Raw genomic sequence first — 27,475 nt, 5'->3', positions numbered from 1 at the left:
GTGTAAACCTGAAGTCAGAAATCAGGGAGAGAGAGAGTGTGGGGAATGACATGCAGGAAAGGAGCCACAGGTTGGATTCGAACCTGGGCTGCCCGCTTGGAGGACTATAGCCTCCTTACATGGGGCGCGTGCACTAACCAATGCGCCACCAGCGTCCCAAAATAACTATTCTCGAATATGTAATCAGCGATGACTTAAAGGCCATTCCTGAGTAAAAAAAAAAACATCTGAACATAGAGTGGTTCTTTTATTACATTTTCCATCACATATCATCTGTGTTTTGACTTTGATGTATGGATTTGTCAACTTTTGGTGAACAGTTTTCTTCCCACCATCTGAATGTGGTTGATAGGATGACTTAAAGATCACACACCACGCTGACAACAGCTTGAACAGCTTCTGTAAGTGGCAGAAGAAACTCAACATGAAAGGAGACGAACACTCGCTGCACCATGACGTGGCTGTTCTCCTCACAAGGTAAATAAAAAACCTCATTCTTCTGACTCCTTTTTCATAAACCTGCTCAAAGTCACCCCCCCCCCCCCCCCCCCCATCGCTTCGGTTGAGAAAAGACGAGAACTGAGGAGTTTGAAAATAAGTGAAAAAATATGACTTCTTCCAGAGGTATGTTACAGTATAATACTTTTTCATGTCTGGTCCTCAGTATGTGAAAAAAATCGACTGCAGGTATTTGTGTTAACAACATATTCTGATAGATTACTATAAAAAATGTATTGTTTAAAGTCAATCTTCAATCCCAGAGCACGTTCTGTTATGTGTTTACTTCATGTGCCATCTTCAGTTCTGTAGATTTCTACGTCATAGCCTTTAGATGTGATGTCTTTTATCCTCTTTCCTCTTCTGTTTTTGTCTCCCTTTCTCTTCTCCCTTCAGTAAAAAGACCCCATAGAATTAACTGGACTTCCCTAGCAACCATCTGCTTCTCTTAGTAACGGTTTATTCTTCTTAACAACAGTGTTGTGTTGAGGGATAGCAGATGCCTAATTGACCAATCAGATTCAAGTATTATTATTATAAATTATATTTAAACATGAGAATACATGTATCAAATCTTTCCTCCAGTTGTTTCCCTTTTCAAATGTGAAAAAATGTAGAAATTCAGATATTTATAAATCACTTAACATTAACTGTTACATTTAGAAATATAAATGCAGGCTAGAATTTACATCAGTAAGATGAACTCTTTTCTTCAGCTACTCAAGGATGAATGATGAACCAATATAACATATTATGTGAGTGTTTCTGTGTTTATGCTGTTGCTTACCACCCCCACACCCCTTCCCCCCCAGACACTACCGCTACATTTAATCGATCACTTTTTTTCTTCAGCTAGTCAATTGTTGATTATGTTGCCCTACATTCTCTTTTCACAGGAAGGACATCTGTGCATCCATCAACATGCCCTGTGAGACTCTGGGTCTGTCACATATAGCGGGCATGTGTCAGTCACACCGCAGCTGCAGCATTAGTGAGGACACCGGCCTCCCTTTGGCCTACACTGTAGCCCACGAGCTCGGACACAAGTAAGCTTTCACTGCACACTCCACATGTTCAGACAGTCAGGAGGAGACATTCAGGGTTAAACACTTGAGATTTAGTAAAGCAGCAGCCTTTAACTTAGACTGGTGCTTACTCACTCATGCCTCCTCCTCTTGAAAAGTTTTCTGTTTCTGCAAGGCACAAATGCAGTTCACATCTCAAAGACTGACTGTGCTAAGTTGTCAAACTTTACCTTGATATAGGACAAAACAAAACAAAATGAAACCTTTTTCTTAAGAGGAAAGTGGTTTTTTTTCTGACTGAATTGAGAGTTGTTTTGTTCAGCTCTTAGTTTTATTAGAGCACAGGTCCACTTTTCTATTGACACAGCATTCTTCAGTTCAGAGAGATAATACTACACAGTGTTTGTGCTGGGCTTTAACAGACCCTTAAATTACCTATAATCTGGCAAATGATGTCGTATGAAAGGCTTCATGGCTAGGTTACTCCAAAACCAGTCTGATTGTTAAGCAAATAACCGTATCTGACGTTAGAGCAGGAGAGCTAATCGATCTGTTCAACGTAAATTGTTCAGAGCCGTTTAAATACAGATAGACTTTACAGGTTAAGATTCGAGGATGATTGTTCTCGATTATAGTGTCGGATTGGATTTTAAATAACTTCACAGTAAACAATGGACAGTTTTGTTTCTTCTTCTTTTTGTGTATTGTCACTTTTTTTCAATTTGCTGGGTCTACTTGTTCAAAGACTTCTCCTCTTATCTTCTCTGTGGGTGTGAAACTCCATCACAGCGGGGAGAGGGAATGTGGTTATGACTGTAAACAGAGGAAAATAGAATTTTGAGAGTTACATTTATCACGCTGTTCTTCTGATTTCCCCGTCTGTCCATCAAGATTTCAACATTGACATCAACATTTTTTAATTTGCAGTAACGTATTCATTGAACTTCTTTATCAAAGAACTCCCTTCAAAAGGTGTTGGCACAGTCTTCTTATAATTAGCAGGCCACCCTCTTTAACAATCATTCTTTCAGCCTTAAAAGAATGTAGAGTAATTCAACAATTAGTGCATGAGTGTTTTTTTTGTGAAAGATAAGACTTGGTAATCAAAAGGAGGTGGAAAAAACTAGGAGGTGGACCCAATTGCAGATATAAAGAAAAATTATTTATTTAAATCAAAAAGGCAAAAGGCCAAAACAAAAACTCAATATAGAAACAAAGTCCAAAACTTGAAATACAGAGCCACAAGGGAAACACTGGAAAGACAACAAACGACCACAAGGATACTCTGACAAACACACCGACATAACTTCAATGAGCTGACAACGAGAGGGAAGGAACACTGAGACTAAATAGACAGGGGGAATCAAACACAGGTGAGGACAATCAAGGCTGGAGGGAAACCCACACAGGCAGGGAGAAAACACAAGAGAAGAAACACTGAGGACAACACAGAATAAATCATGAAACACTGAAGACACTGAGAACTCAATGTAAACAATACACTAGAACATTGAACACTGGGAGAAGAAATGACCAAAAACAACAGGAAACACTAAAGACTAAACTATGAAACATTAAGACAAAAACACACAAGGGAAACAAGCAACACTAGGATAAATAACCACAAGGAAACCTAAAGTCTGAAATAGACAAAATACAAACTAAATAAGACCGAATCATGACAATTTGAATGAACAGAAACAGAAATGCTTTCTCAGAAAGGAACAGATATAATATTCCAAAGATAATTGAATTCTTGCAAGTATAAAAGCATGGAGGTGAAGTTGGAAAGTGGAAAAAAAAAAAATCAGCAATTGTCATGCTTGTTATCGTCGTCAGTGGGGTAATAAGGGTTAATACAGAGAGCAATCATTCTGTCACATTGATCTCTCGCCTCATTTTCGATGTACTGTATCTACCACGATGTGATAGCAGAAGTTATCTCGAGCATTTTACCAGCAGACTGTGTAAAATATGAAGCACTTCTACACTCCCGTGTGTTTCGTCACAGCTTGAATGTTCTCAGATTAAAATGTCATGTTGAAATATTCCTTTGAGTATTATTATTTTGACTGTCAAAGCAAGTTGCTCTTCTCTGGGAGTCTTCAATATTTTAACTTTTATTTCAAACCATAAATCTCTTTCATAATGTCGAAGAAAATGCACTACAACTTTTTCACACTGCCTGTTTTGTTTTTCATTGTAGCTGACTCAACATTTTTATTTGAATTCTCAACACACCCACAGGAGGCTTTTGAGAGAAACACTTAAAGGCAGGGTTGGTCATTTAAAAAAACTAGCATGATTTTGAAAGTAGCATTCTCTCAGTGCTCCGTCTACACCCACCCCCTCCCCTCTGTGCTCCCTCAAAAGCCACGCCCCTCACTTACATGCACAAGCGCCATTGGTTCAGAAGCGGACCTAGGCTCATGTTTTGAGTGTGGGCTCGTGCACGCATGGGGTGGAGAACGAGCGGGGAGCCCTGATTGGTTCATCAGATTGGTACCTCATGGCAGACATTGGTGGACTTTTTTACAGGCTTACAACTGCTACAGATGACAGATTTTCTTTCAGAGCACATGAGTTATAAATTTCTCTCAGGACCTAAAGACAGTTGAAACCAAAATCTTAAAAAATGTATCCAGAGAAAATTACCAACCCTGCCTTTAAAGTAAAAATAAAGATAATTAAAATGATAATAGAAAGATAAATAATGAGAGAATACAATAAGAATACAATGACAAAAGAGGAGCAATGTATTCATGAATGACATACATGTATGAGCTATGAAACAATACAGTAATAAAACAAAGGCAACATGATCCGACAATAAGCCAGTCGTAAGCTATCACATGAACACTGTTGTTCTGATTCGAGCCATTGTTTGCGTCCTCTGTTAAAAGCGTTACTGTTGCTCTCCAGTTTTAAGCTGGTTGGTAGAAGTTTTACCCACTTTGCGGAGAAGGCAGACTGACCAGAAGAGGTCTTGTACATGGGGACAGGCCTTGAACATGCGAACGGTCGACCGAGGGAATTATGTAGCTTTGTCAGTGATGTCTGAGGCTCCTATACGCCATCGACCCGTTTATATCAACATGCCTTTTGCATTTATAATAACATCCGCCTCAGAATTACTCAACTGGACATCAATCAATTAATTATAGCTTGTTTATTAATAGCTTAATCGCTGTTGTGGCCCTTCAAAAGTTCCTTTCAATCCTCCTTTTACTTTATTCTACAGCACCTCTGTTTGTGTGGATAGCAGCTCGCCCTTTCTGACACTTTATGTTCAGGGTTCTTTCAACTATAGCTGAATGCATAAACATGAGCTGGATTGACAGGAGTCTCTTGTGTATATAGGCTTCCAAGCAGTCCTCCCTTAAAAGAAAAACGTATTTTATTGTAGCTGCAACGGTGGATTGAAGTCATTAGAATTCAAGTGTAAGAGTTCAGGGTGGGGTTGTGTGACGTTTTGTTACCTTGTTTTTATCCTTTCAATAGTTGCTGCATGGATCATACAGAATGTCTCCTCTTGATTTACTACTAAACATAAACATTGAAAATATGTTTTTAAGATGTGATTTTAATTTTTGTCTTGACATTATCATTATTTCTGTCTGTCTATATGTGCTGCCACTGACATGAGCTGCTCAAACCGTTTTTTTTTTGTTTTGTTCTTATAGCAATGACATTAAAGATCTATTCTATGACAAATGTAATACCTTGCAGCTTGTATTGTTGATGAACTCATTGATTTACTAAAACTGGTGATTCTGGGCTTAGGAGAGCAAGTGTGTTTTTTTTTTACACTGTGAAACAAACTTTGACTGAGCATAGAGTTTCAATTTCAAGTTATTTGATCAGACGTAACCTTTTTCTAGTTTGAAAAAAAAAGCACAGTAAATAGTGGACATGTTGACCCTCAACTCTTTAGATAATACAGAGGTCACATGAATGAAATTTACTTAGGCTTCAATCATGAATTTGACCTTCTGCCCCCTTGAGTTTTAAGTGTCAGATTAGTTTGCTCAACTCTCTTCTCATCCCCAAATCCATCAGGTTTGTTTTTGAAATAGCCAAATCAAATTCAGGCATGATATGCAAACTCTTATTTTGTTAATGCAATCATTATTTTTTAAATAGGGGACTGATGTTTTTTAATTTCTTTCTTCTTTTTTGTTAAATCCATGATTAAAGCACTATTCACTGTGCCGGGGGATTGGCTTATTTGTAATTAGCATTTAGCTGCCATTTGTAGAAATGTTCTGAAGGTGACTGCTTTCCCCTGCAGCTGTTATCCTTGCTGAGCTCTCAGCGTTTGAAGTGCATCATGTGTTCCATGATTTGAGGACATAAGCAGTGTGTAATTAGCAGGGAATTGCTCATGTTCATAGGTGATTGACAGCGTTGACTTTGTTTACCTTTATCGCTGCTGTGCACAGGTTGCCTTCACATCAGATCAACACTGCTGCACACACATCAGAATATATTCATTTAAATGCTTTCTAAGAATGTACAGTACATGCTGTGCAGACAAATGTATTAGTTTTGTTCCATGATAACCATGTTGTGCCCACTCACTTTCATCTCTCTCTCTCTCTCTCTCTGTGTGGGATGTGCTTTTATGTCACAGCTTTGGGATTCAGCATGATGGCAACGGTAATGACTGTGAACCCATTGGGAAACGCCCTTTCGTCATGTCTCCACAGCTCCTGTACGGCACCTCACTGCCCAGGTGGTCACGCTGCAGCCGCCAGTACATCACCCGCTTTCTGGAGTGAGTGCCACACATGATGCACAAATACACAGCTTTCTGTTTTCTGTGACTCAGTTTGTGTTTTTTAGATTCTAGGTTACTGCTCCTACAACTTTTTGAAATGCAACGGTTCAAAGATCTCCAGAGCTTTGGGTCAACATCACTCTGTTTTAAACACTTTCTTCACATGTATACTGTATAAAGGAGCAGACAATGTTGGGAGGTTTTCAATTGATGAATTCTATTCAGTAAGAAGACCTTTGTAGGAATGTGTCCTTGACTCAAAAAACATTTTAGTTCGGGGCGTTCTATTGGATCAGGATACACATGGTCATGAATCACAAGAAAATCTCCAAGGCACTCTTTTCTTACATGATCAAAATGCCTCCATTCTCACAGTTGGTCATGTAGACCTAATACAAAACATGTTTTATCAGAAGCACGATAGTTCCCAAGTAAGTTTTCTCAAACAAGGAATTTGCCCTGAGAAATTGTTATTGATTGTTGATTGCATAACCCTTAACAAAGAAACGGGCCAAAAAGTGATCAAATTCATTTTAAAAAATCACTGTAAGGAAAGAATACTGAATAAAACAAGTAAAGACAAGAAAACAAAATAGCTTTATAAAATACAACAGATGGCCAGTTTAGTGCAATAATGTGCAAAAGCTCACAGTACTTTATTCAAAACATATATTTAGTTTGCAAGAAAAAAACCCTGAGGTGTGTGTTAGTGTGACACTCTGAGTCAGATGTGTTGCGGAGACGGGGAAGGGCCTTAAGGCTTGATATCAATGTGGTCTGATCGCCTTATTGATCAAGCAGTGATTAAAGCTTTTCATACTGAGGCTTACAAAATATCAGCTCAGGTCACAATTAAGTGTTTGTATAATTGACATAGGATGTGCATCGTGCAAGACAAATTTGATGTCTCATGATTTATATCTAGGGATGCATCAGGCAAATACTTTTCTCCTGATATAGACCAGGCTCTCCGCCGACATCAGGCAAAAACTCAAAACCGCCGCTCTCTGTGCAAGACGGTCACCAAGCTGAACCAAGTCAGAGGCCAAAGCCCCTTTTCGACCGCATGAACTTTCCCCCGGAACTAGAGACCTTTTTGAGGAACTATGTGCATTTCAACCACAGGAACCAGGGTCTACATATAATTTAGTTCTGGGGTAAAAAGACCTACCCCTTAAAAAAAGACCCTGCTAGGAGGGTAGTACTTTCTAAAGGTCCAGGGACTTTGGGGGCCAGGGCATGCAGCGCTGAATGTGTCTGATTGGTCAGGCACAGAGGTTGTCCAAACAAAATCATGATAACACCCTTACTAGATGTTTAGACGAAGGTCGTTTGTTAACAGCAACAACTGTGAGAAGGTTTATTCTGTTGTGATACGATCCATAAAAACAATTTAAACAGCTATGAACCTTATTTACAGCAATGTTTCTTTTTTGTGTGGGTGCTGGGTGGGTGGGGGTTTTAGCTTTTCTTACATGCAAGAAGGGGGGCTCCAAGGTGAAAAGGATGGGAACCACTGCTTTCAACAAATGGTTAAGCAGTTAAAAGTACTCCATCAGGATATCATCCAGACTTCAGAGAGAAGCAGCCCCATGCGATCAAACTCTTTTGAATTGATGTAATGGAAGCAATACAAAAAGCAAATACGATAATTCATTTTTCATTAAAGTGTCATTCATTTTAAACAGCTTAAGTAGTCTGCATGTCTTTCTCACTTACTGTACTGATGTCTCAGTTAGATAAAAATACTACATGTCTGAATATTTGTCTATATCTATCTGCAGCAAAGCGTGTGAGTGTCTGTCATCTATACAGTCAGCTGCTGCTGTCAAAGGCGTGCACTGTGTTTCTGGCTTCAACATGACGTGTGTTGAATGTCTGAAATAGTTCACTGTAGTTGCCCCGGTTTCTCAGCGCCAAGCATCTGGAATTCATTTAGTGGGTGTTCAGCTCCTCGACAGCATTGTAGCTTCCTGACTTCACTGTCAGAAAAACAAGGGCCGAAGGGCGGTATTTACAGTGGTGGGAGTACGCTTCACAAAGGCTACTGGTGTGTGTGTGTGTGTGTGTGTGTGTGTGTGTGTGTGTGTGTGTGTGTGTGTGTGTGTGTGTGTGTGTGTGTGTGTGTGTGTGTGTGTGTGTGTGTGTGTGTGTGTGTGTGTGTGTGTGTGTGTGTGTGTGTGTGTGTGTGTGTGTGTGTGTGTGTGTGTGTGTGTGTGTGTGTGTGTGTGTGTGTGTGTGTGTGTGTGTGTGTGTGTGTGTGTGTGTGTGTGTGTGTGTGTGTGTGTGTGTGTGTGTGTGTGTGTGTGTGTGTGTGTGTGTGTGTGTGTGTGTGTGTGTGTGTGTGTGTGTGTGTGTGTGTGTGTGTGTGTCACATACATACACTGTGTACGCATTTCTAAGTAAGGTTGTATCAAAAGGACTCTGCCCGATTGCACTAACGAGGACTTATTGTTCGATTTTTTTGCTTGCCGTGGCTTTAAAAGTATTCATTGATAACTGCCAGCTAGGCATGTGATGATTTTACTATATTAACTATCTACAATAGTGTGAAATATTCCCATAAGCATATTTGTCACTTGTCAAAATCAAGTAAAAGAAATGCAGTTAGCTTTAAGATTCTTTGTGTTATTTGATAAATGTATGGATTATAATTAGGGCCTGATCGATTTGGGATCTTTGGGGCCGATATGTGATAAAGATACATACAGATACACAGGGTATACACACATTTATTGAGTTGTTCCCTCAAATGATGTTACAGACACTTAGGGAAAAGATATATAATTCTAAAAAAGACAGGATTTTTTTTTTTTTTTTTTTTTACAGTTGAACAAAATTCTTTATTGGCCAGAATAAAAACGGTGCTTTGAAAGACTAGTTTCACTTAGAAATGAAAAGTTATAACAAAAAAATACGTATATGTACTGTAAATAAACAATAACCTTCAGTTGACTAAACCTAGTTATATTGTATCGGAGATAAAATTAACCGATACCAATAGTCAAGTCATACGCTAACATCAGCCTGTCGGTCAGGCTCTTATTATATTGTCTCTTGACGACTCTTTAATCTCTTAACAGTTGTGAGTCCAAGTAGAACCTTTTGGACAGTATTTGACTGATTGCCATTAAATGTAGTTCAGAAAGCTCAGTCGCTGATTTTCCCAAGAGTTGGTCCCCCTCACTGTTCTCTGTGTATGGGATAATGCAATACGCAGTTGAATACATGTTGATTTGCAAAAGAAAGATGTGAAACATGCTAAACGTGGCATTCAACAGAAGTAAGTCCTCAACAAGGCTGGTGACTGCTAGTCTTGTGTCCTGGTGCATTTATGAATATTATACAGCTCATTTGTCTCCTGGAGTCCCACATTAAACAAAAAGCTTGACTCAATTTAAATGTCTAAGTCTGCCTTCATAAACTCGAGTTTATCAGATTGTGGTCATAAATAATTCTTCATGTATTAAGGTTGAAATAAATCATATTTCATGTAGAAGAGATGATTTTTTAAGGAAGACATATCAAGTTAATATGTGTTCTGCCCACCAGCGTCCTCCACTTACAGCCAGTCAATCCAAAACCACTGAATCTGCTCTGATCATTTTTTTCACAAGACTGCAGATATGTATCTATATCTGTCTTCTAAATGCCAGCGCTGTAATCCACTTCCTCTGTTTTACCTCGTTCTCTGGCCGCAGGACAAGGCGTCTATTGTGTACGCTGTCCCGCCGGCCTCTGCGGCTCACGCTGCTTCAGAAGGTTTTCTCTGTAGGTGTTATTTTATGTGGAATGTAGAAGGTCATCCAGCTAAGTGGTGAAGATATTATCACATAGATGAAACACTCAGAAAACACAATCACTTTTTCATCTTCAAAGGCAAATTCTGGTGAGGCTAAAGAGGCCGAGTTGGAGAAAAATAAAATAATTTTCCTTTAATTTGTGCAAAAAGCTAGAGCCTGATGATATCTCACACATAACATGGGATGATCCCAATTCATACATCGATGGTATGTTTGCTTTGATGTTAAAGGATTCTGGAAACAGTCAATTGATATGCATACACATTTCCAGGAAAGCTGGCTTCAACAAAGGCTGTAGGAACTCAGAGCTGCTTTTCAGTGCAGAGTCACTCATGGAGAACATTTTAATTGCTGCTGTTCTGTAGTCGGCGTGAGGTGACCTCAGATCAGTGATTGTGTTGTTGAGTCTGAAACAATCATCTTGTGAATCATTTGAACTGATGTGTCTGTATTAACAATCGTAAAGGTCGAACATGGGGGTTAAACATTTGAACATGACGAAATGTACTGGAGAGTGTAAGGTTCAAATAGTTAAAAATAAAACGGATTTTGTAGCAGCTTGCATTGGAAAGACTTTGTTCAACATTTAATAACGTGTGATTTAAACATCACAAAGAAATTGAAGCTACTTCCGTCATTTCATAGCTACAATGGATGAATTTACTTACTACTAAGCAAACCCTATCTCACTGAACAAAAGATCATCACCTGACTGCAGTTTGCATCACTTCTGCAGATTTTTCTTCCTGTTTGAGCATCTTTCAGATTGTTGTTTTGGTTTGCAAACCTCTTGACTGTTTGGCTCACTCTTACTGTTGTTTTTAATAAAACTACTCTTATAAACTCACAGTACAGTACCCATCCATAACCAAGCAGCAAACAGACAGGTAAATAACTAACTACCAAAACAAGGCGTAAGGAGGACTGAAACGTACCTTCAACATATGCATTTATCCAAATCTGCTTTGTATGATGACATAACATTATTTCTACAGCTTGTTGTTCTGCCTCTAAAAGGCAAAGACCAGGCAATATAAAATCCAATGCAGGCTGTACTGTAGTGGATTTACAATGTTTTGCATACCTCTAGATGGAGAAGTTATGAGATCGCACATTTTGTATGCAATGTTTTTTTTAATCCGATGCTATCTTTTTTTACCACAGCAAACACATAAGGTAAACATCCTGAGCAAAATATTTACATCTTGTGAACAGCTGCAAAGCCCACATGATTTCTTGTGTGTGTGTGTGTGTGTGTGTGTGTGTGTGTGTGTGTGTGTGTGTGTGTGTGTGTGTGTGTGTGTGTGTGTGTGTTGCAGTTTCTTGCAGTTTATTGTGTGACTGTAGCAGAGTTATTCAATCGTAGCCGCATCACTGACAGACCTCATTGATGGTGCTATCTCTATGTTAATGTAGTGCAAAAGCCATCTGCACATTGAGGTTTTTCTCCATTATATCTGTGCCCATTTTTCCTCTCAGGGCAGAATGTAAATTGGCGGCTCTTTGCACATGTCCGCTTCACTCAGACTCATTAAACCTCAATTTTTCCTGATAATATAAGACTAACATGGTAACCATGTCTGCTCATTTTTCTTCATCGTCACTGAGGACTGTCAATTTCATCTCCAATATATTGTATTTTTGACTTTAAAAAAATGAACAACTTTCCACATTTCAACTCTGAGCATGCCACTCTGTGACAACTTTGACGGATACAGTAGGGTTACATATGCATTTGAAATTCATATCATAAAGAATACATTTATTACATTTTGCAAGGCTCATCATGATCTCATCAAAACTCTCTTTATTGAGATTTAGACGCCAGCATGAAACAATCAAATGATTAATCTCTAGGTCAAAGATTTGATTCCTGTTTATGACAAATTCAATATTTCACATTTTGAGACATTTGATAACAGGAGATGAAGGCATCTTTCTAAGTGTATTCTCTTTCTTTGTTGATTTCACTGCTGCCTTGCCGTTTTGTCATCTGTATAAACTGATACATCAGCGACTTTCCAGAGGACATTTTTTCTCATCTGCTTTCATAAAACATGCACTTTGCGAGTCTGTGTTGATTAAACTGAGTTCTTTCCCTTGACTTCTCCGGTCTCTTTGAGGTAATACAGTGGTGATAAACCTGTAAGGAGCACATCATTTTTGTGCTGCATTCAGAACCACCGTGACTGATGGAGTTAAGTGTAAATGGCCATGCAAATGGAAGGACGTAATGAGACACTTACTAAAGAATGAAATTATGCTCTTTGCTGTACTCCATGAACTGGAGGTGGAAGCGGTAATTCTTCACATTTTTCCTGAAGCTAATGTCAAAACCAATTTCAGACCGTGTCAGTCCAACTACCCATGCTTCCACTGTCTGTTAAACTATTTTCACTTTAACACTCCTGCAGAACTAATGACTGTGTCACCTATGAATATCTATTATAAATATCTATTTATTTGGCAGGGACAGATGCAGTACACATGGAGAACTGAACAACAATTTTACAATGCACTGCACCACAGCATTTATAGATAATACTGATGTCCAATATCTGTCCCTCAAAAAGGCTTTCAATACAAAATAAATAACATATGTGATGAAAAAAATATGGACAACATACTTGCAGAAAAAAGCTGACCTACCCACCCACATACATATAGGCTACAGTAAATAAATCAGGTTCCAGATTAGGCAGCATATTAAAAAAAAAAAGGGGGATTACTTCAATGTAGACAGAATTGCAAGCCTTTCAGGCATCACAGTATAATTAAAGATCTTTTATTGCTCATCCCCTCGTGTATTAAAGTTGTTTAATTGAGGGACTAGAGAAAAGAAGAATAACATACTGTACTCACTGCTTAACTGTGTTGCTAGATCACGGTCATTTCGGGTAAATTTACATGCAGTGTGAAGATACGAGCATGATAAAGATCGCTAGCATTAGCATGTTAACACAACAATGCACCGTGAGTTGTTTTGGTTTCATGCTGGTGCTCAAGGGCGACATCTGCTGGATGAAAAAAATCACATATAAAGCCTTTAAGGTAGTGACCTGAAGATGATCTGTTTGAAAACGAGTGCTTCAGCTGAGCGTGTTTAATTCACAAATGTAACATCACTGCACTTGATGTAAAGGGTAATTACTTATTCTGTGCAGGTGTAGCTATTAACACGCTCTGTCAATTTAGACAGAATCTTGTTACCCTTAATTCTCATAGCTCCTTCAGTTTCTGCTTGTAGAATAGCATCTCTGATGTTGATTTCACCTATGTGTATAACAAGAGACTTAACCAGATTCTCCCCCCTGACAGTCGCGGCTGGGGCTGGTGCCTTGATGATGCCCCAGTGAAGGATAAGCTGTCTCTGAACTCGGTGCTTCCCGGGGTTCTGTACAGCGCCGCTCATCAGTGCCGGCTGCAGTATGGATCTGGGTCAGTGCTCTGCGATGACATGGACGTAAGTCTCTATTTAACAAGTACTTCATGATACAGCAAATCCACACAAAGACATGGACAACTGATTGAACAGAATGTGCCACTTGTCCTTCACACCACCTCTCTCTATTCTGAATTGGACTTACATTGTTTCTCTTATATCATAACATGTTTCTTTTTATCACCACAACCTCCTCCAATGTTCCCAGATCTTATCATGATGTCAGCACTGTAAAGGTTCAAACTTCCCCTGAGCTTCTATTGTTAATGAACTGAACTTACTTTAAATCATTTGTCCACAGCTTCAATAATCTTTAACAACAAAGTAGGGCTGCAGAAATGTCACCTCAAATAGCAAATCATAACAGGCTGTTTCTGTGTCTGTAGCTTTAAATGTAAATGCGCTGTGTTTGGCCACGCCCCTTTCTGAAAGGGTATGGGGCTCGGGCTTTTTTGCACCATGTCCTATTGTTTACAGTGAGAAGGTGGACTCAGAGGGCAGAACAAACTCCTAGCTGTGGGAGTGTCACCCACCTGGGGGAGGGGTTACTGCCCTTTGTGATGTCATGAAGGGAAAATAGCCCAACAGCCTGTTTGAGCACACATTTTCTGAAAAGTGGAGCAGGCAAAATACGGAGAGGATGGACTTTTCTCATAAATTGGGGGGTTTGTAGACAGGCTAAGGAAACATATTAGTGTTAGAAAACATGTGTATTTTGCATAATATGTGACCTTTAAAACTCCATTTTAAAAATGTGTTTTTGGCATGAATAAATAAAGATTATAGATAACAGTACTTGTGTTTTTATAATTCTGAAAATGTTAGTAAAGCACAACATTGCCTTTGAAAAAAAAAAAGTGTTACAATTAGTAAGAACTAGTTTTAACGATATGACATGTTCTCTGATCTCGATGAAGGCATGTTGTTGACAGCTGTCCCAAACAGCCACTCTCAGAGGCAGAGTGAAGAGCCAGCTGTCTTGCAGAGGGAGAAGAAATTATACAGTTTGAAGTCGAGGTTAAAACGGCACACTTTAAGAGAGGCTCTCTTTGAAAGCATACAAAGAGTTTCTCTTGTTGTTCACATGAAAAGTGACAGAAAAAGTTGTGTCAAGAATGAAAAAAGAGCTAGAGAGCATGTTGACAGTGTTTCCCTTCTTAACTTTTTGACAGCTTTTTAAAAGATTGAGGCTTTTACAGGAAGGAAGTTTTGCGCTGTGATTTTTGTGCTTCAGCAAATGCATTTCGCATTTTATTAATTCATCTAAAGCTGTTCATTTAACGTTTTAAAATGTCTCTTTATCATGGACAGGAGAAACTATAAATAATTTCGCAACAAGAGCTGCCAGACAGAGACCACACACATCCATTTTTTCACAAGCAATGCATTTCCTGAAATTAGCAGCATGATGTGCCAATAAACACACATTTTCACAGTGTGTGTATGTTTCAAAAGCACACACAGGATGGGAAACGGCTGTGGGATACTTACACCTCTTCCTTTTGTTTTAACTAAGACATGAATGCTCGTGTCTGCTTTTTTAGCATGTTCAACAACTGTTCAGAGTTGAAGGTACACTATTTATTTAACAAACATTGTCAAACTAAAACGTAAACAAAGGTTTTGTGTGTATCTTTGGCAGCTGACAAAGGCCTCTTCTTTCACCTTTGCGTTCCCTACAGTCAACAGCAACATGGGTCTGATTATCCTCATTCTAGCTGAAAAACAATAATTATGAGTCGTTATTTGCTCGTTATTTTAGGCACAACATGCAACAAAGGGACTTGCTCATGAAGCTCCATGATGCCATGAACAAAAACTCGAAAGGATTTAATAATCACAGCATCGTGAAGTCGTTACATGTCCTCCACACGCTGTAAAAATAACCTTTCTGCTTTGTAACATTAAAGAAAACGCCTCAACCCCCAAACACATGAGCATAGACACATTATATACAGTATAAGATATAAAATATACATAGTAGTCACAGCAAACACAACCCAGGGATTATCGTAGGAGGAGGAGGAGGAGGAGGAGGAGGAGGGCTTCAGTTTTATGAAAAGGAGTCAGAGATGTATCTGATTATTTTTGTTCTTGGCTGTGGTGAAGTTGGGTGATACTCTTTCAGATTGGGGATCTGAGAGGGTCCTCTATTTATTTGTAATTTGTTCTGAAATGAGCCACATCCAGAGGAAGCTGAAAGGGACAATTCCCAATAAATCTCCTAACAGGGGTTGAACAGCAGGTGGTCAGGGAGATCAGAGTCAGGTTGTCAGCTCTACAGATGTGTTTGAATGTCACACTCCACATATAACAGACCAATGCTTCTGGGACCAGTGCGTCATTGTGACCTTTCCCATTCTTCTTTGGAAGTAAATCTCTACTCTGAGAATCAATACTGTATTTCTTTTGAGCCCTTCTCTTTGTGTCGTCAGTGACAGAAGTTGCAGGTTAATGTTAAGAAAAGGAAGAGGTATGCTGAACCTGCTCAGTGTTCAGAGTAAATGGTACAATTCTTAAAAATGCATAAAGTCAATCCTCACAACTCAAAAATGATCTAAATGTACAGTTCATGATAAAATATTATATATTTTTCGCATATGCATTACAAATGTCAAGCAAGAGTTAAAATAATGGAAATAGACCATTTCAAAAATCCAGAAGGTTAATGATCAATCAAGGATACATCCGACCTTTTGGTGGTGTCAGACTTTACACACACACACACACACACACACGCACACGCACACATGCATGCACACACACTGTCACACACTAAAAACACACAGATTTGACTACTGTATAATCAAAGTAAACATGGTTTCATAATCAATAAGGCTGTTGTCTGTTAAAGCCCTCACATTCTCAATGGGTTCTGAATCTGAAGGCAGATTTTTATTTTCTCTCTACCTTCAGACAGAGCCAGTGTGTCCCTTGGTTTCTAAATAAACTGAAGCTAATGGGCTTCTAGTTTTATCCTCATATTTAGTTGAGATATATATGAGTTGTAGTTACCCTCCAACCAAATACAGTTTGAAGGATTTACCTGCACATTTCATTTATAAGAAATGCTTTTGAAAATGACCAAAGTCCAACATTATGTAGGAATGAATGTCCACTGGATAGCAGGATTAGCTTTTCAGTACATACTGTTAGAGCATATTATTTTATATATAACAGTCATACAGTGAAGATTTCTAGATGGGGATGTACACAGCAGTCCTTGGTGGATCGCTCCATCCTGTAAACCTTATCTGATGGGCTGTAACTAAAGAGACGACATGTTTTTCATGCAGAGCCTGAAAAACCAAACCTGACCTCCTTCTGTCCCTGCACGACTGTTGAATTCAATTTAATTAGACAATTATTGCAAATAAACCTTGGGAAATGGCTTGTATAGAAACAGGAGAATAATATTCAAATGCAAGCTGTATGGTGCCGGTCCTTGAAGAACATTTACTGCATGAAATACCAGTCCCCATATTAAAGGGGTCATATTATGCTTTTTCTGGTTTTATATGCTTTTTAGTGTGTTGTGTACATGTTTAGGCACATCTATTTGCAAAAATTCCATGTCCGCGGAAACACAGCTTCTCCTACGTCCTCCTGTTAGCTGTAGCATTAGCCGCTCGGTTCTAGCCCCCCTCCATAAAAATGTGTCAGTCCGACGTCATTGTCAGTGTGAGATCACTGATCTAAGCCCATTGGCTCGTTGTGGCAAGCCCAGCAGCTCATGTTGCCCGCCCATTAACTTCTGTAGCACGCCCACGATATGCCGTAGTTAGAGAGAGAGAGTCAGAAGCGAGCCGGTGCATGGAGCGGCAGTTCATGAAAACAGACACTTTTTTCGAACTTTAGCTATTGTGAACATACTTTAGTAGGTACATAGATTAAATATACGAACCCCAAAAAGGGCATAATATGACCTCTTTAACTCACTGTAGGGCACTTAACATTGCTTTAGATAAATATAATGTATTAATATATGAAGCATTCTTTGTCCTTCCATTTTTCACTTCACATCCAATGTAGTGGTTAACCCTCCTTGATAAAATACTGTAAATTTTGTTTTATTTACAAAACAATTCATTATTTTCATGCTATATCTCTGTTTGTTTACATTGAAGAACTTTAGAAATTTAAATCCTAGAAAAATCATGTTTGAAAGGTAAACAGCTTGTTGAGGTAAGACGCTGGTCTCCCTCTGTTTTCCTAGAACGTGTGTGGCACACTCTGGTGCACTGTGGGAACGACCTGCCACTCAAAGCTGGATGGAGCTGTAGACGGGACCAGCTGTGGAGAGGACAAGGTGAGTCTTCATCTCATGAGAACCGAAATATGAGAATGGAGAGCTTGATGAAAATGCTGATTTTGTTGTGTTTGATTTCTTAACACAGCATGTTTTATAGTCTTTTAACTATTGTGGTCAATTTAAAAGTGTGAAGAGAGGACTCCAAATATCTTAAAAAACTAAAAAAGTGAATGTATTGGTAATAATCATATTGAATTTTGACAGTCATGTGGCAGAATGAAGGACTTTCGTACCTTCATTAAATAGTTAAATACCTGGTTTGAATAATTAACAAGCCAGCTCTCAGGAGAAAGCTCAACAACTATTAAAAGAAACTAAATTGTTTGACAACTCAAAGGGCCATTTAAGTCTAAAAGGACAGTGCAAAGAAAAACATTACTAAGTCTAATAGAGAGATTAAGTGGGGCCTCTATTTGTAACGGTTATATCTGTATTTCTGACAAAAATGAAAATGCAAGAAATAATATGATGAGGTTAGGATGAAACTTAAAGTATTTGTTTGTATGATTGTTCATGAAAACTTTGCTGGTTTTTTACAGTGGTGTATCAGAGGGGAGTGTGTAGCAGTTGGATATGAACCAGAAAGTGTGAATGGAGGCTGGGCATCGTGGAGCGACTGGTCGGCATGCTCCAGGACGTGTGGAGCCGGAGTCCAGAGTGCCCATAGAGACTGTGATAACCCAGTGTGAGTATGTGTGTGTTTAACCAGTATGTGTGTGTTTAACCAGTATCGCTGTGGGCAGTCCCCTCACTAGTTCCATTAGTGCATGTCCATAGGATCTGTGTGTAGGGTGTCTCAATAACAGAGTGTAAAACTGAATTTCCCCTCGCTGAATTAAGTATATCTTCTTCATGGCTAAAGAGTTTCATCTTTACAACAGTTTTCCACCAAATCAGGTGTCAGGGATAAAAGTCAATAACTCCACACTAACCTCTTTGAATGTCCGACAGACCTGCACACAGAGGGAAATACTGCCTGGGAGAGCGACGGCGGTACAAGACCTGTAACACCCCACCATGTCCTCCTGATCTGACGAGCTTCAGAAGCGTCCAGTGCTCTCACTTCAACAGCATACCCTACAAGGGAAGATTTCACAAGTGGGAAGCAGTCATTAATAGAAGTGAGCATGTCAAACCTGATTCAAGCTGGGATGGCATCTTTTTAAAAAAGAAAACACATTTGGCTGTTATTGCATAATGTTGACCCCCTTTATTCTGTACGATTTTCCTCTAAACTCCTCCAGTGAACCCCTGTGAGCTGAACTGCCGTCCTCTCAATGAAGACTTTTCTGAAAAGTTGCGGGACGCTGTCATAGACGGGACGCCGTGCTACGAGGGCAACAAAAGTAGAGATATGTGCATCAATGGCATCTGTAAGGTATCCACATTGTACATTCTTATTCACATATTATCTGATTGACAATATCAATTATTCATCAATAACTTCCTACACCGAGGAGTTTTTTTTTTTTCTGTATATCATCATTATTATAGAAATGCTACTGGCCTGATTTTCACTAAACTTGATGAGAGGGTGTGTTTTGGTCCAGTGGAGAATTAAGTTACCAACCCCAGTCCCTACAGACTGAACTACTGCCGCCCCTATTTAAGTACAATTTACTAGTACTTGTACAAACCTATGTACATGATGAAATGTTTTCTGGTGTTTCTATGTCTAATGTAGAAGTTCTTCATAAATGCACAGCTGGTATTGTAACTCCTCAGCTGGTTATTTTTGATATTCTTACAAAATCAAAAAAACATCCAGTCATGAGTTGTTGCATTTGCAGATTTGCATTTCACAGAAGATATGACTCAGGTCTGGATTTATTCAAATGCTCTTTGATTTGTTCTGTTTCTGTGTCGTGTCACTGCCGTGGTGCCAATTGTGCAGTATCTTGAGTTGACCCTCACCCTGTTTTCTCTGCAGACGGGTGTTATGTAGCCTAGTTGACATTCTGCATGAAAATGACTTAATAATAGAAAAACGCTGTGGTTCTTATCTCTCTGCTTTTCGCCTATCACCCTGGGCAAAAGAATGTCAGTCACTGATACAGACACTGTTTGTGTATGGAGTGGACATCAATCACAGACTTAGGGCTCTGGCTTCATGACATTTTGTGACATTTTGGTCAGGAAACCAGCTTTTTTTTTTCCATTGTTTAGAAAATCTGCTCTAATATTTTAGACCAATAGTCAATGTAGTACTCTCTATATTGAATCAAGGAGTTTGACTTTTGATTAGGGCTGTGCAATTAATTGTGATATTGACTTGAGGTCATATCGCCCAGCCCTTCTTTTGATTGTCTCTGCTTCCAATTTATCATCCTTAGAGTTAACTCGACCTTCTATATTTTCTTTCAACCATAAACACAGTTGGAGGAAATGTTTTTCCTCCAGGACCAAGATGCCAAAAAGTGAAGAGTCTGGTTCTGCTTAGTTTTTCCTTGCCACTGTAACTTTGCTAAAAGCTGCTTAGTGCTGTGATGAATTGAGGTTGGCTCTTTGTAGATAATAAAACAAAGAGTAAGGTCTTTTACCGGCTCTGTGTCTTGAGATAACATTTGTTATAAATTGGCGCTATATAAATAAAGATTGATTGATTGATTAATGGTTCAAAATAAAAGAGGGAGAAACATTAAAGTACATACTGTAGAAAGAAAAACAGTAGTATAAAACAGTAGCAGTACTGGTATACCCAGTACATTTATCATGTAGCTAACACATATTATACACTGTACACATAGTGTATATATATTGCAGTGAAAAGACCTTATGTAGAAGATAAATGGATGTATAGAAAATGTAATTATTATTAATTCTACTATTATGTGCGTGCTTGCGTTCGCGGCAGTGTGTGTGTTTGATGGAGGATTCTGATGGCTTGGGGGATTAAGTTATCGTGAGCCTTTTTGAAAGTTTATCACGGTCTAGTTACAAAAAGGGTCGGACTTAAATCTATGTGTAATCTTGAGCTACTAGTACTTGTGTATTTCCTGCATCTTAATACTTCAATTTTCATCTCTAAGTAGATGATCTGAGCACATCTTGAACTTCCCCTGCCTTCAGTGTATTTATAATAATTGTGCTCCTTTACCTGCACTAGATGTGAGCAGCAGCAGCACAAAAGAGAACGTGATCATAATGCCTTCTACATCACTGTAATGTAGCCAGGTTTAGTTCGGATAATGTATTATTTATATGTCTTTGCATGCCTTTGACAGAATGTCGGCTGTGACTACGTGATCGAGTCCAGTGCTGTGGAGGATCGCTGTGGGGTTTGTCATGGCAACGGCTCCACGTGTACCACTGTGAGGAGGACGTTTGAGGAGAGTGAAGGACTTGGTATGTTTTTTTTCTTAAACTCTGGTCCAGCAGTAGGCACAGCACAGGAAAAAAATAACATAATGAACGATGGATAAATTCTCTCAAGGTTTCCGTGTTTTAACAAGATTCCCTTCTTTACTTTGGGTCTAAACTCTTCACAGCAGGGAGGTGTGGGAAAGATGCATAGAAGAAAGAACATTTGGAGGGAATGGGAGGGGGGTTTGTTGCAGTAGCTCTCAAAAACTATATGAAGTAGGAAATGTAGAAATATGATAAATAATATATAATAAAATGATCATATTGGAACTTATGGCAGACAAAACATTTCCAGGTATACACTGTGTGTTTTAAAAAATATATATTAAGGCCACAAATATGACTTGTTATTAACTTGTTTTTCATTATTAGCTGTTGTATAATAGTCCATGAGAACAGTCCATTCAGTTAGTCATCCTCAGCATAGGTGAAAATAAATTATTATTTTAAATTCTAAATTTCAAGATAGCTCACTGTCAAACGTATCATCTTGTTAGAGTGATAACAAACAAATGAAGACTTGTGCATTTAATCCAAATGTCGTTCTCCAGGTGGAATTGTTCAGATCTGTCCTCTGTATTTATTGAATGCGTATCAGGAGAGTTTGTGGTTCGAATTCATCGACAATCACAACGATGCGTTACAGGCTATGTAGACATCGGGCTGATCCCAGAGGGAGCCAGGGACATCCGCATCGAGGAAGTGGCTGAAGCCGGGAATTTCTTGGCACTAAGAAGTGACATCCCAAACAAATACTTCCTGAACGGTGGCTGGACAATCCAGTGGAACGGAGATTACAAAGCAGCTGGGACAGTCTTCACTTACGAGAGGACGGGACAGCTGGAGAACCTGACGTCACCTGGGCCGACCATGGAGCCGCTGTGGATTCAGGTAGGATTAGCAGATGAATGCTATGTTGTCATATCTTTGTCTCGCTTTGTGGTCTCAATCAATACTCCAGCCACCTGCAGAAAGAGGGGAAGTTCTTTCAACTTAACAGCATGAAAACAAAACGAGGAACAGTGCGGGAAACCAATCGATCAATGAAACTTTTAAGCACCTTTCTTACTTTTTCACTACGTACTCTTCACGGTCCACAGATCACAGGATTCATAGGCTGACTCATATAAAAATGAAAAATATGGAAGAAACAAATGCAGTGAAATTGAGTTACAGAAATGAGCAAGAAAAAATAAATGATAAGATAAACTTTTAGATGAATGCTGGAGCTGGTGACTCGCATATTGGTCTAGTTTTTCTTTATGGACTTCATTCACTTCAGGGATTATCAGCCTTTAATATCAGCCTTTTATCATTAATACAGATATTAAAGTGAATCTTAGAGCTGAACATAATCAGTCCTCCCTGTTCCTCATCATTAAAGTTGCTGATGTTAATACAAGACTGATCAGTCTATTATCACACATAGCTGTTACTGCTAATGCTACACATACTTTTACCATTATTACCGGCATTGTAGCTATAAACCTATCTTATTCATTGTTGCTGCTCTGTTTGTCTCTATCCCACTTCTCAAGCCCGGCACAGTTTCTGCAGATGTCTGTTCATCACGAGTCTGCTTCTGCTCGAGGTTCCTGCCTCTTAAAGGCCGTTTTTACTTACCACTGTAACTTTGCTAAATGTTGCTGAGTGCTCATGATGGATTCACGTTGGGTCTTTGTAGATAATATAACGATGAGTAAGGTGTTTTACCTGCTCTTTTGTAAAGTTAAGATCATTTATGTTGTGAATTGATGCTATACAAATAAGAATTGATTGATTGATTGCTTGATTGATTGAACAGTGATACCCAAGGTGCTAATGGTGGTATGTGTGTGGGAGGGGGGATTACCTTTAGAAACAGAGCCTGACAGATATTTCTGATACTGGACTGTTTTTGTTTTTTTAAGAGGTTTATTTACGTGTCTCTGCACTTGGCCAGTATTTTTGACATACTGTCTTTTGTGTTACAGCTTCTCTTTCAAGAGACAAATCCAGGGGTGCGTTACGAGTTCACAATCAATCGAAATGTCTCAGAGGACAATGAAATCCCTTCGTCCGTTTTCTTCTGGAAATATGGTTCATGGACTGAATGCAGCGTTACCTGTGGAACAGGTAAGAGCAAAAGACTGCAAGCTTTGAAACACGTAGCTCCTTCCAATCCAGAAAGGAAGAGAGAACGACCGAGAAAGTGCCAGTGAGTGTAGTAAATCTTTTCTCCTGTAGCTTTAGGTGCTGTAGGAGTCTGCAGAAAAACCCTTGAATAAAAACCTCTAAATGTCTCAAACAATGAGTTGGTTGGATTCATCAGCTATTAAAACATGTTCAACCCTTTAGAGGCAGCTGAAATAAAAACACAAGCAGGAACATTGGGCTATGTTGGTACTATGTTTATGTAGGCCCTGAGTCTTGTATTGAAATCTTTGGTCTCATTATTTCTCAGTCTTTCGGTACTTCATGTCAGGAAGCAGTTTGAGATGTGTCAAAAGCTTAACCTTCATCATTTTGTACAGAATACTGTCTTCAACTACCATTCAGAGACATGTCAATAAGTGGCCTCTAGCTTTCTGTTACATTTATATAGAATAAAACCTAGCAGGTTAAAAACAGGTGTATAAATAAAGAGGAATCAACAAAACTTGAATCCTCAGAGCACATGCAACAGATAAACATCAGTGTGTCTTATATGTCTTTTTTATTTACACAGACTTGCATTGTTTGTTGTTTTTTGTTAGAGGACAAAAAGTCTCCCTCTACATTTGCTCATGCAGTGCATACGTCTGTAGTACAAACAGTACTGTGCACAAAAAAGTCAACGCCGTACATTTTTCTTTGTGGTGTCTACAACGGTGTTTATCAGGGCAATATCCTCCAGGAGTCCCTCAGTGTGTCGTCTCTGACCGACCAGAGGGGTCAGTGCTTCTGACCTGTTTGATGTACATTCAAGATCAATATGTGGCTTTGTGGTGTTAATGAAAGAGAAACACGCAGAGCCTTAGCTCGGTCAGCTTGAGAATATGTGATGTGAAAGCCTCTTCTGTCTTGTGGGACTCAAGGATAAACCTCTCTTGATACTGACATAGCTTAAAAAGACAAAACAAGATGGTGGACGTGATCATGTCATCGCTTGCTGAAGTATTTCAAACATTTGACAGGATTCTTTGGTGTTTCTTTACCTGTATTTTGCTTGTTAGCTGCTGATGACATGCTTAAATACTTATTCTGCAGTGTAATAAAAAAAAGCTTTAAGTAAGTTATTAAGTGGGCAATAAATGATTTATAAAGTGCTTTTCACAGACATATGTATTTATTGAGAAGGTGTGAAGAATATTTCTATCAGATGTGGCAACATTTTTTCAAACCTTTTCAATAATAGGAAGTCAGACTGCTCCACAAAATGGCCTCGCTTGAACACAAAACTCTTGACAAGAACATTTTCACCTCTAGTTCAATCATGCCCCCTCCACTTATTTTAATTATAATTCACAAAGTGCCTAGAAAGAGTGTTTGACATCCCTTGAGTGACCATCGAGCAGCCAAAAAAGTGCTACAAAATCCACAAAGGTCTAACTTAAGTAAGAATGCGCAGAACATCTGCAAACATTTGCTCTGTCGCCTTTTTGAGCTGAATAAACAGATCAGAATGTCGTTTATTTCCATCTCTTAAACCAACACCAGTGTCAGAGTTGTCCCTGTCACTCCCTTCACTCACTACTGAGGTTAAAATGTCTTTAGTCTTTATCCAGATCACCGTGCAAAGGACTGATGAGAGGCAGCGCTCACATTCTGTGGATGCACACAAACACACATATGAATCTGCAGCTGACCTTTAACCTTCCTTCTCTGCCTGGTACAAGTACTAACATTATTCCATCTCTCTTGGACAGATGTTGAAGTTCATCTTTATTTTTTGTGTCTTCCTGCCATTTCTCCTCATGTTTTCAATCCGCAGACTATTTCAACACTAAATAGGTAAGGGTCTCTAATTGAGACTTGCCTTTATCTGTCAGAGCCCGCAGTAACACCAGGCTTGTAAAAGGGACTCTGACTTAAATTGAGATGGGCTTTCATTTGAAGCTTTATGGTAGATCTGCCTGTTGACCTTATTGCAGTGTAAAGATGTGCAAGTAGAGCCAGATATATCTTTTTACCCTAAATATCTACTTATCTGTTGCTGTAGTAGAAATTAAAGGCAGACCGATTAATCGGCCAGCTGATGATATCGACCGAGATTAACATATCTAGTGACTATCAGTATTGGCTAATTTTCTATCTATCTATTTCTATATCTATCTATCTCTACAGATCAGAGAGAGATCTAGGAAAGATAGGCCGATATATCGGTAACAGAATGTTTCTCTCCCCAATATCGATATCGGCCCCAAAATCCTGTATCGGTCGGTCCTAGTAGAAACAGCTTGTCCCACCTTCTCCTTATGAGAAAGTGTTTTGCAAACAGCCTTTCAGAGATTTCAAATCAACCTGTAAGTAAACAAAGATGTGGATGTGTGTCCAAAAGAAAATCCACTTTCCCACATATTCACATCACAAGACAATGCTTATTTTGTTCCCAGGTGCCAGGAAGAGGGTTTTATCCTCATATAAAGTAAATTAAACAGAAAAGATCTCCCACAGTGCTAGATCAAAGAATAGCGTTTGTTCAAGTTGTATTTGAATAATAGCTGATGTAAGGCCATGTAATCAACTTGGCTTAGAGTGTTTACATTCACTTTTCAACCTTTTCCCTTTTTGTCTCTATCTGGCTTTCAATCAAACATAACTGTCTTCTCCTTCAAGTGATGTCTTTGAGGTGTAAATTGGATATCTGGCACTTGCTGTGGCTCTCAGTTGGACCTGAGCAAAGTGCACGGAGAGGGGAGAGGGGAGAGGTGTCACCGGCTCTGATGGAGGTTAAATCCCCTCAGCGAGAGTAATGAAGGAGGAGGAATAACAGGAGGAGATGAATCTAGCACATCTTTATGAAACACATCCCTCTGTGCACTGCTTAGTTCAATGCTTTTGTAAACTGGACACCTAAAGATACGTATTGCTGTCCAACCCTTTCTATTTTACATAGAAGTTTGAAGACTTTTTTTGTCTGTGCTGTAGCTGAAAATGATAATACGTTGACAGCAATGAAAGTTAAATCGACCTTTTTCCTTACAGTTGACAGTGTTGCTTTGAATCAGATCTAACAGTCGCCAAACATATGGTGAGAATGAATAGTTTGCTCATTAAAAATAATCCATCAAGTTTCATATTAATTAAGGTGTGCTCTTTTGCATCCTTCGTCCATTAATGACTAAGAAATTCACTTTTTATTTCTGGTTAGGTCTTAGTTTTGAATCACATACTGGTGGCCTACCAAGTGCCCTCTATGTGCTGAATGCTACTATCATTATCATGATCATTATCATTAGAGCTCCTGTAAGGATTCGGGAACATTTTGTTTTTTTATGATTTGGTTCACCATGGCAACAAAGTGGTACCTCTTCTGCTTTGCTAGTTTAGTTCTGTACATGTAAAAGTTTTTTTTTTTTTTGACCAAACATCTCAGACTGCTTTTCTTTTAACAGTCATAGGTACAAGTCATCTAGATTATTTTCTGTGGAAAATGTAAAAAAAAAAAAAAAAAAAAAAAATATGCTTTTTTTAAGTGGTGTTAAGCACTTCTTCTGACACCTGTCTGTAGCAATCTTTACAGACATGGAAAATTGGAAAATTACTTTACAGAGTGAAGTAATCAACTTTCTCCCCGGGGGTCTTGTTTGCTCCGTCGTCTGGGAGCTATTCTTGACAAAAGCTTTTCTCTCCTCTGGCTCGTGTTCCAGGTGTTCAGAGGCAGATTGTTCACTGTGTGGAGAAGACTACGGGGATCGTGGAGGAGCACTTCTGTGACCCTTTAACCCGACCTCACAACAACCAAACCAGCTGTAACAAAGATCCATGTCCAGCCATGTGAGTTCACCTGCCACACATCATTTACAAGACGACACCAGCAGCAATCATCGACACACAGGGAGGGGCTTTTTTTCTAACCCTTGAAGGGGAAAACAATTACTCTTGTTGTGTGCATGGAAGCAAAGAAACCATGACCACCAACTGAAAGTAAATTAACTGATACAGTCACAGGTTTAGCAGCAGGAAAGAGATGTTATATTTGTAAATGGATAACAGAGTAACGTCAAATGATACATTTATGAAACTAGTGTTATAGCAGCTTTTCTAGAAAAGACAACATGTTTGGCCATT

At 39.0% G+C, this 27,475-nt stretch overlaps 1 protein-coding gene across 1 annotated transcript in view; it reads left to right on the top strand.

Moving 5' to 3' along the window:
• Positions 1-27,475, top strand: part of LOC132958709 (A disintegrin and metalloproteinase with thrombospondin motifs 7) — a 71,067-nt gene that overhangs the window by 19,164 nt on the left and 24,428 nt on the right. The window contains exons 6-17 of the mRNA XM_061031759.1: positions 353-477; positions 1,395-1,544; positions 6,157-6,300; positions 13,425-13,569; positions 17,765-17,857; positions 18,400-18,545; positions 18,812-18,981; positions 19,105-19,238; positions 21,085-21,205; positions 21,870-22,114; positions 23,197-23,338; positions 27,055-27,181. Of these exons, the coding sequence (XP_060887742.1) occupies positions 353-477; positions 1,395-1,544; positions 6,157-6,300; positions 13,425-13,569; positions 17,765-17,857; positions 18,400-18,545; positions 18,812-18,981; positions 19,105-19,238; positions 21,085-21,205; positions 21,870-22,114; positions 23,197-23,338; positions 27,055-27,181 (1,742 nt within the window). The remainder of the gene's footprint in view (positions 1-352; positions 478-1,394; positions 1,545-6,156; positions 6,301-13,424; positions 13,570-17,764; positions 17,858-18,399; positions 18,546-18,811; positions 18,982-19,104; positions 19,239-21,084; positions 21,206-21,869; positions 22,115-23,196; positions 23,339-27,054; positions 27,182-27,475) is intronic.

The sequence above is a fragment of the Labrus mixtus genome, chromosome 1 (assembly GCF_963584025.1).
Source record: "Labrus mixtus chromosome 1, fLabMix1.1, whole genome shotgun sequence".
Taxonomy (NCBI): domain Eukaryota; kingdom Metazoa; phylum Chordata; class Actinopteri; order Labriformes; family Labridae; genus Labrus; species Labrus mixtus.
This window is presented reverse-complemented; position numbering and strand designations above follow the sequence as displayed.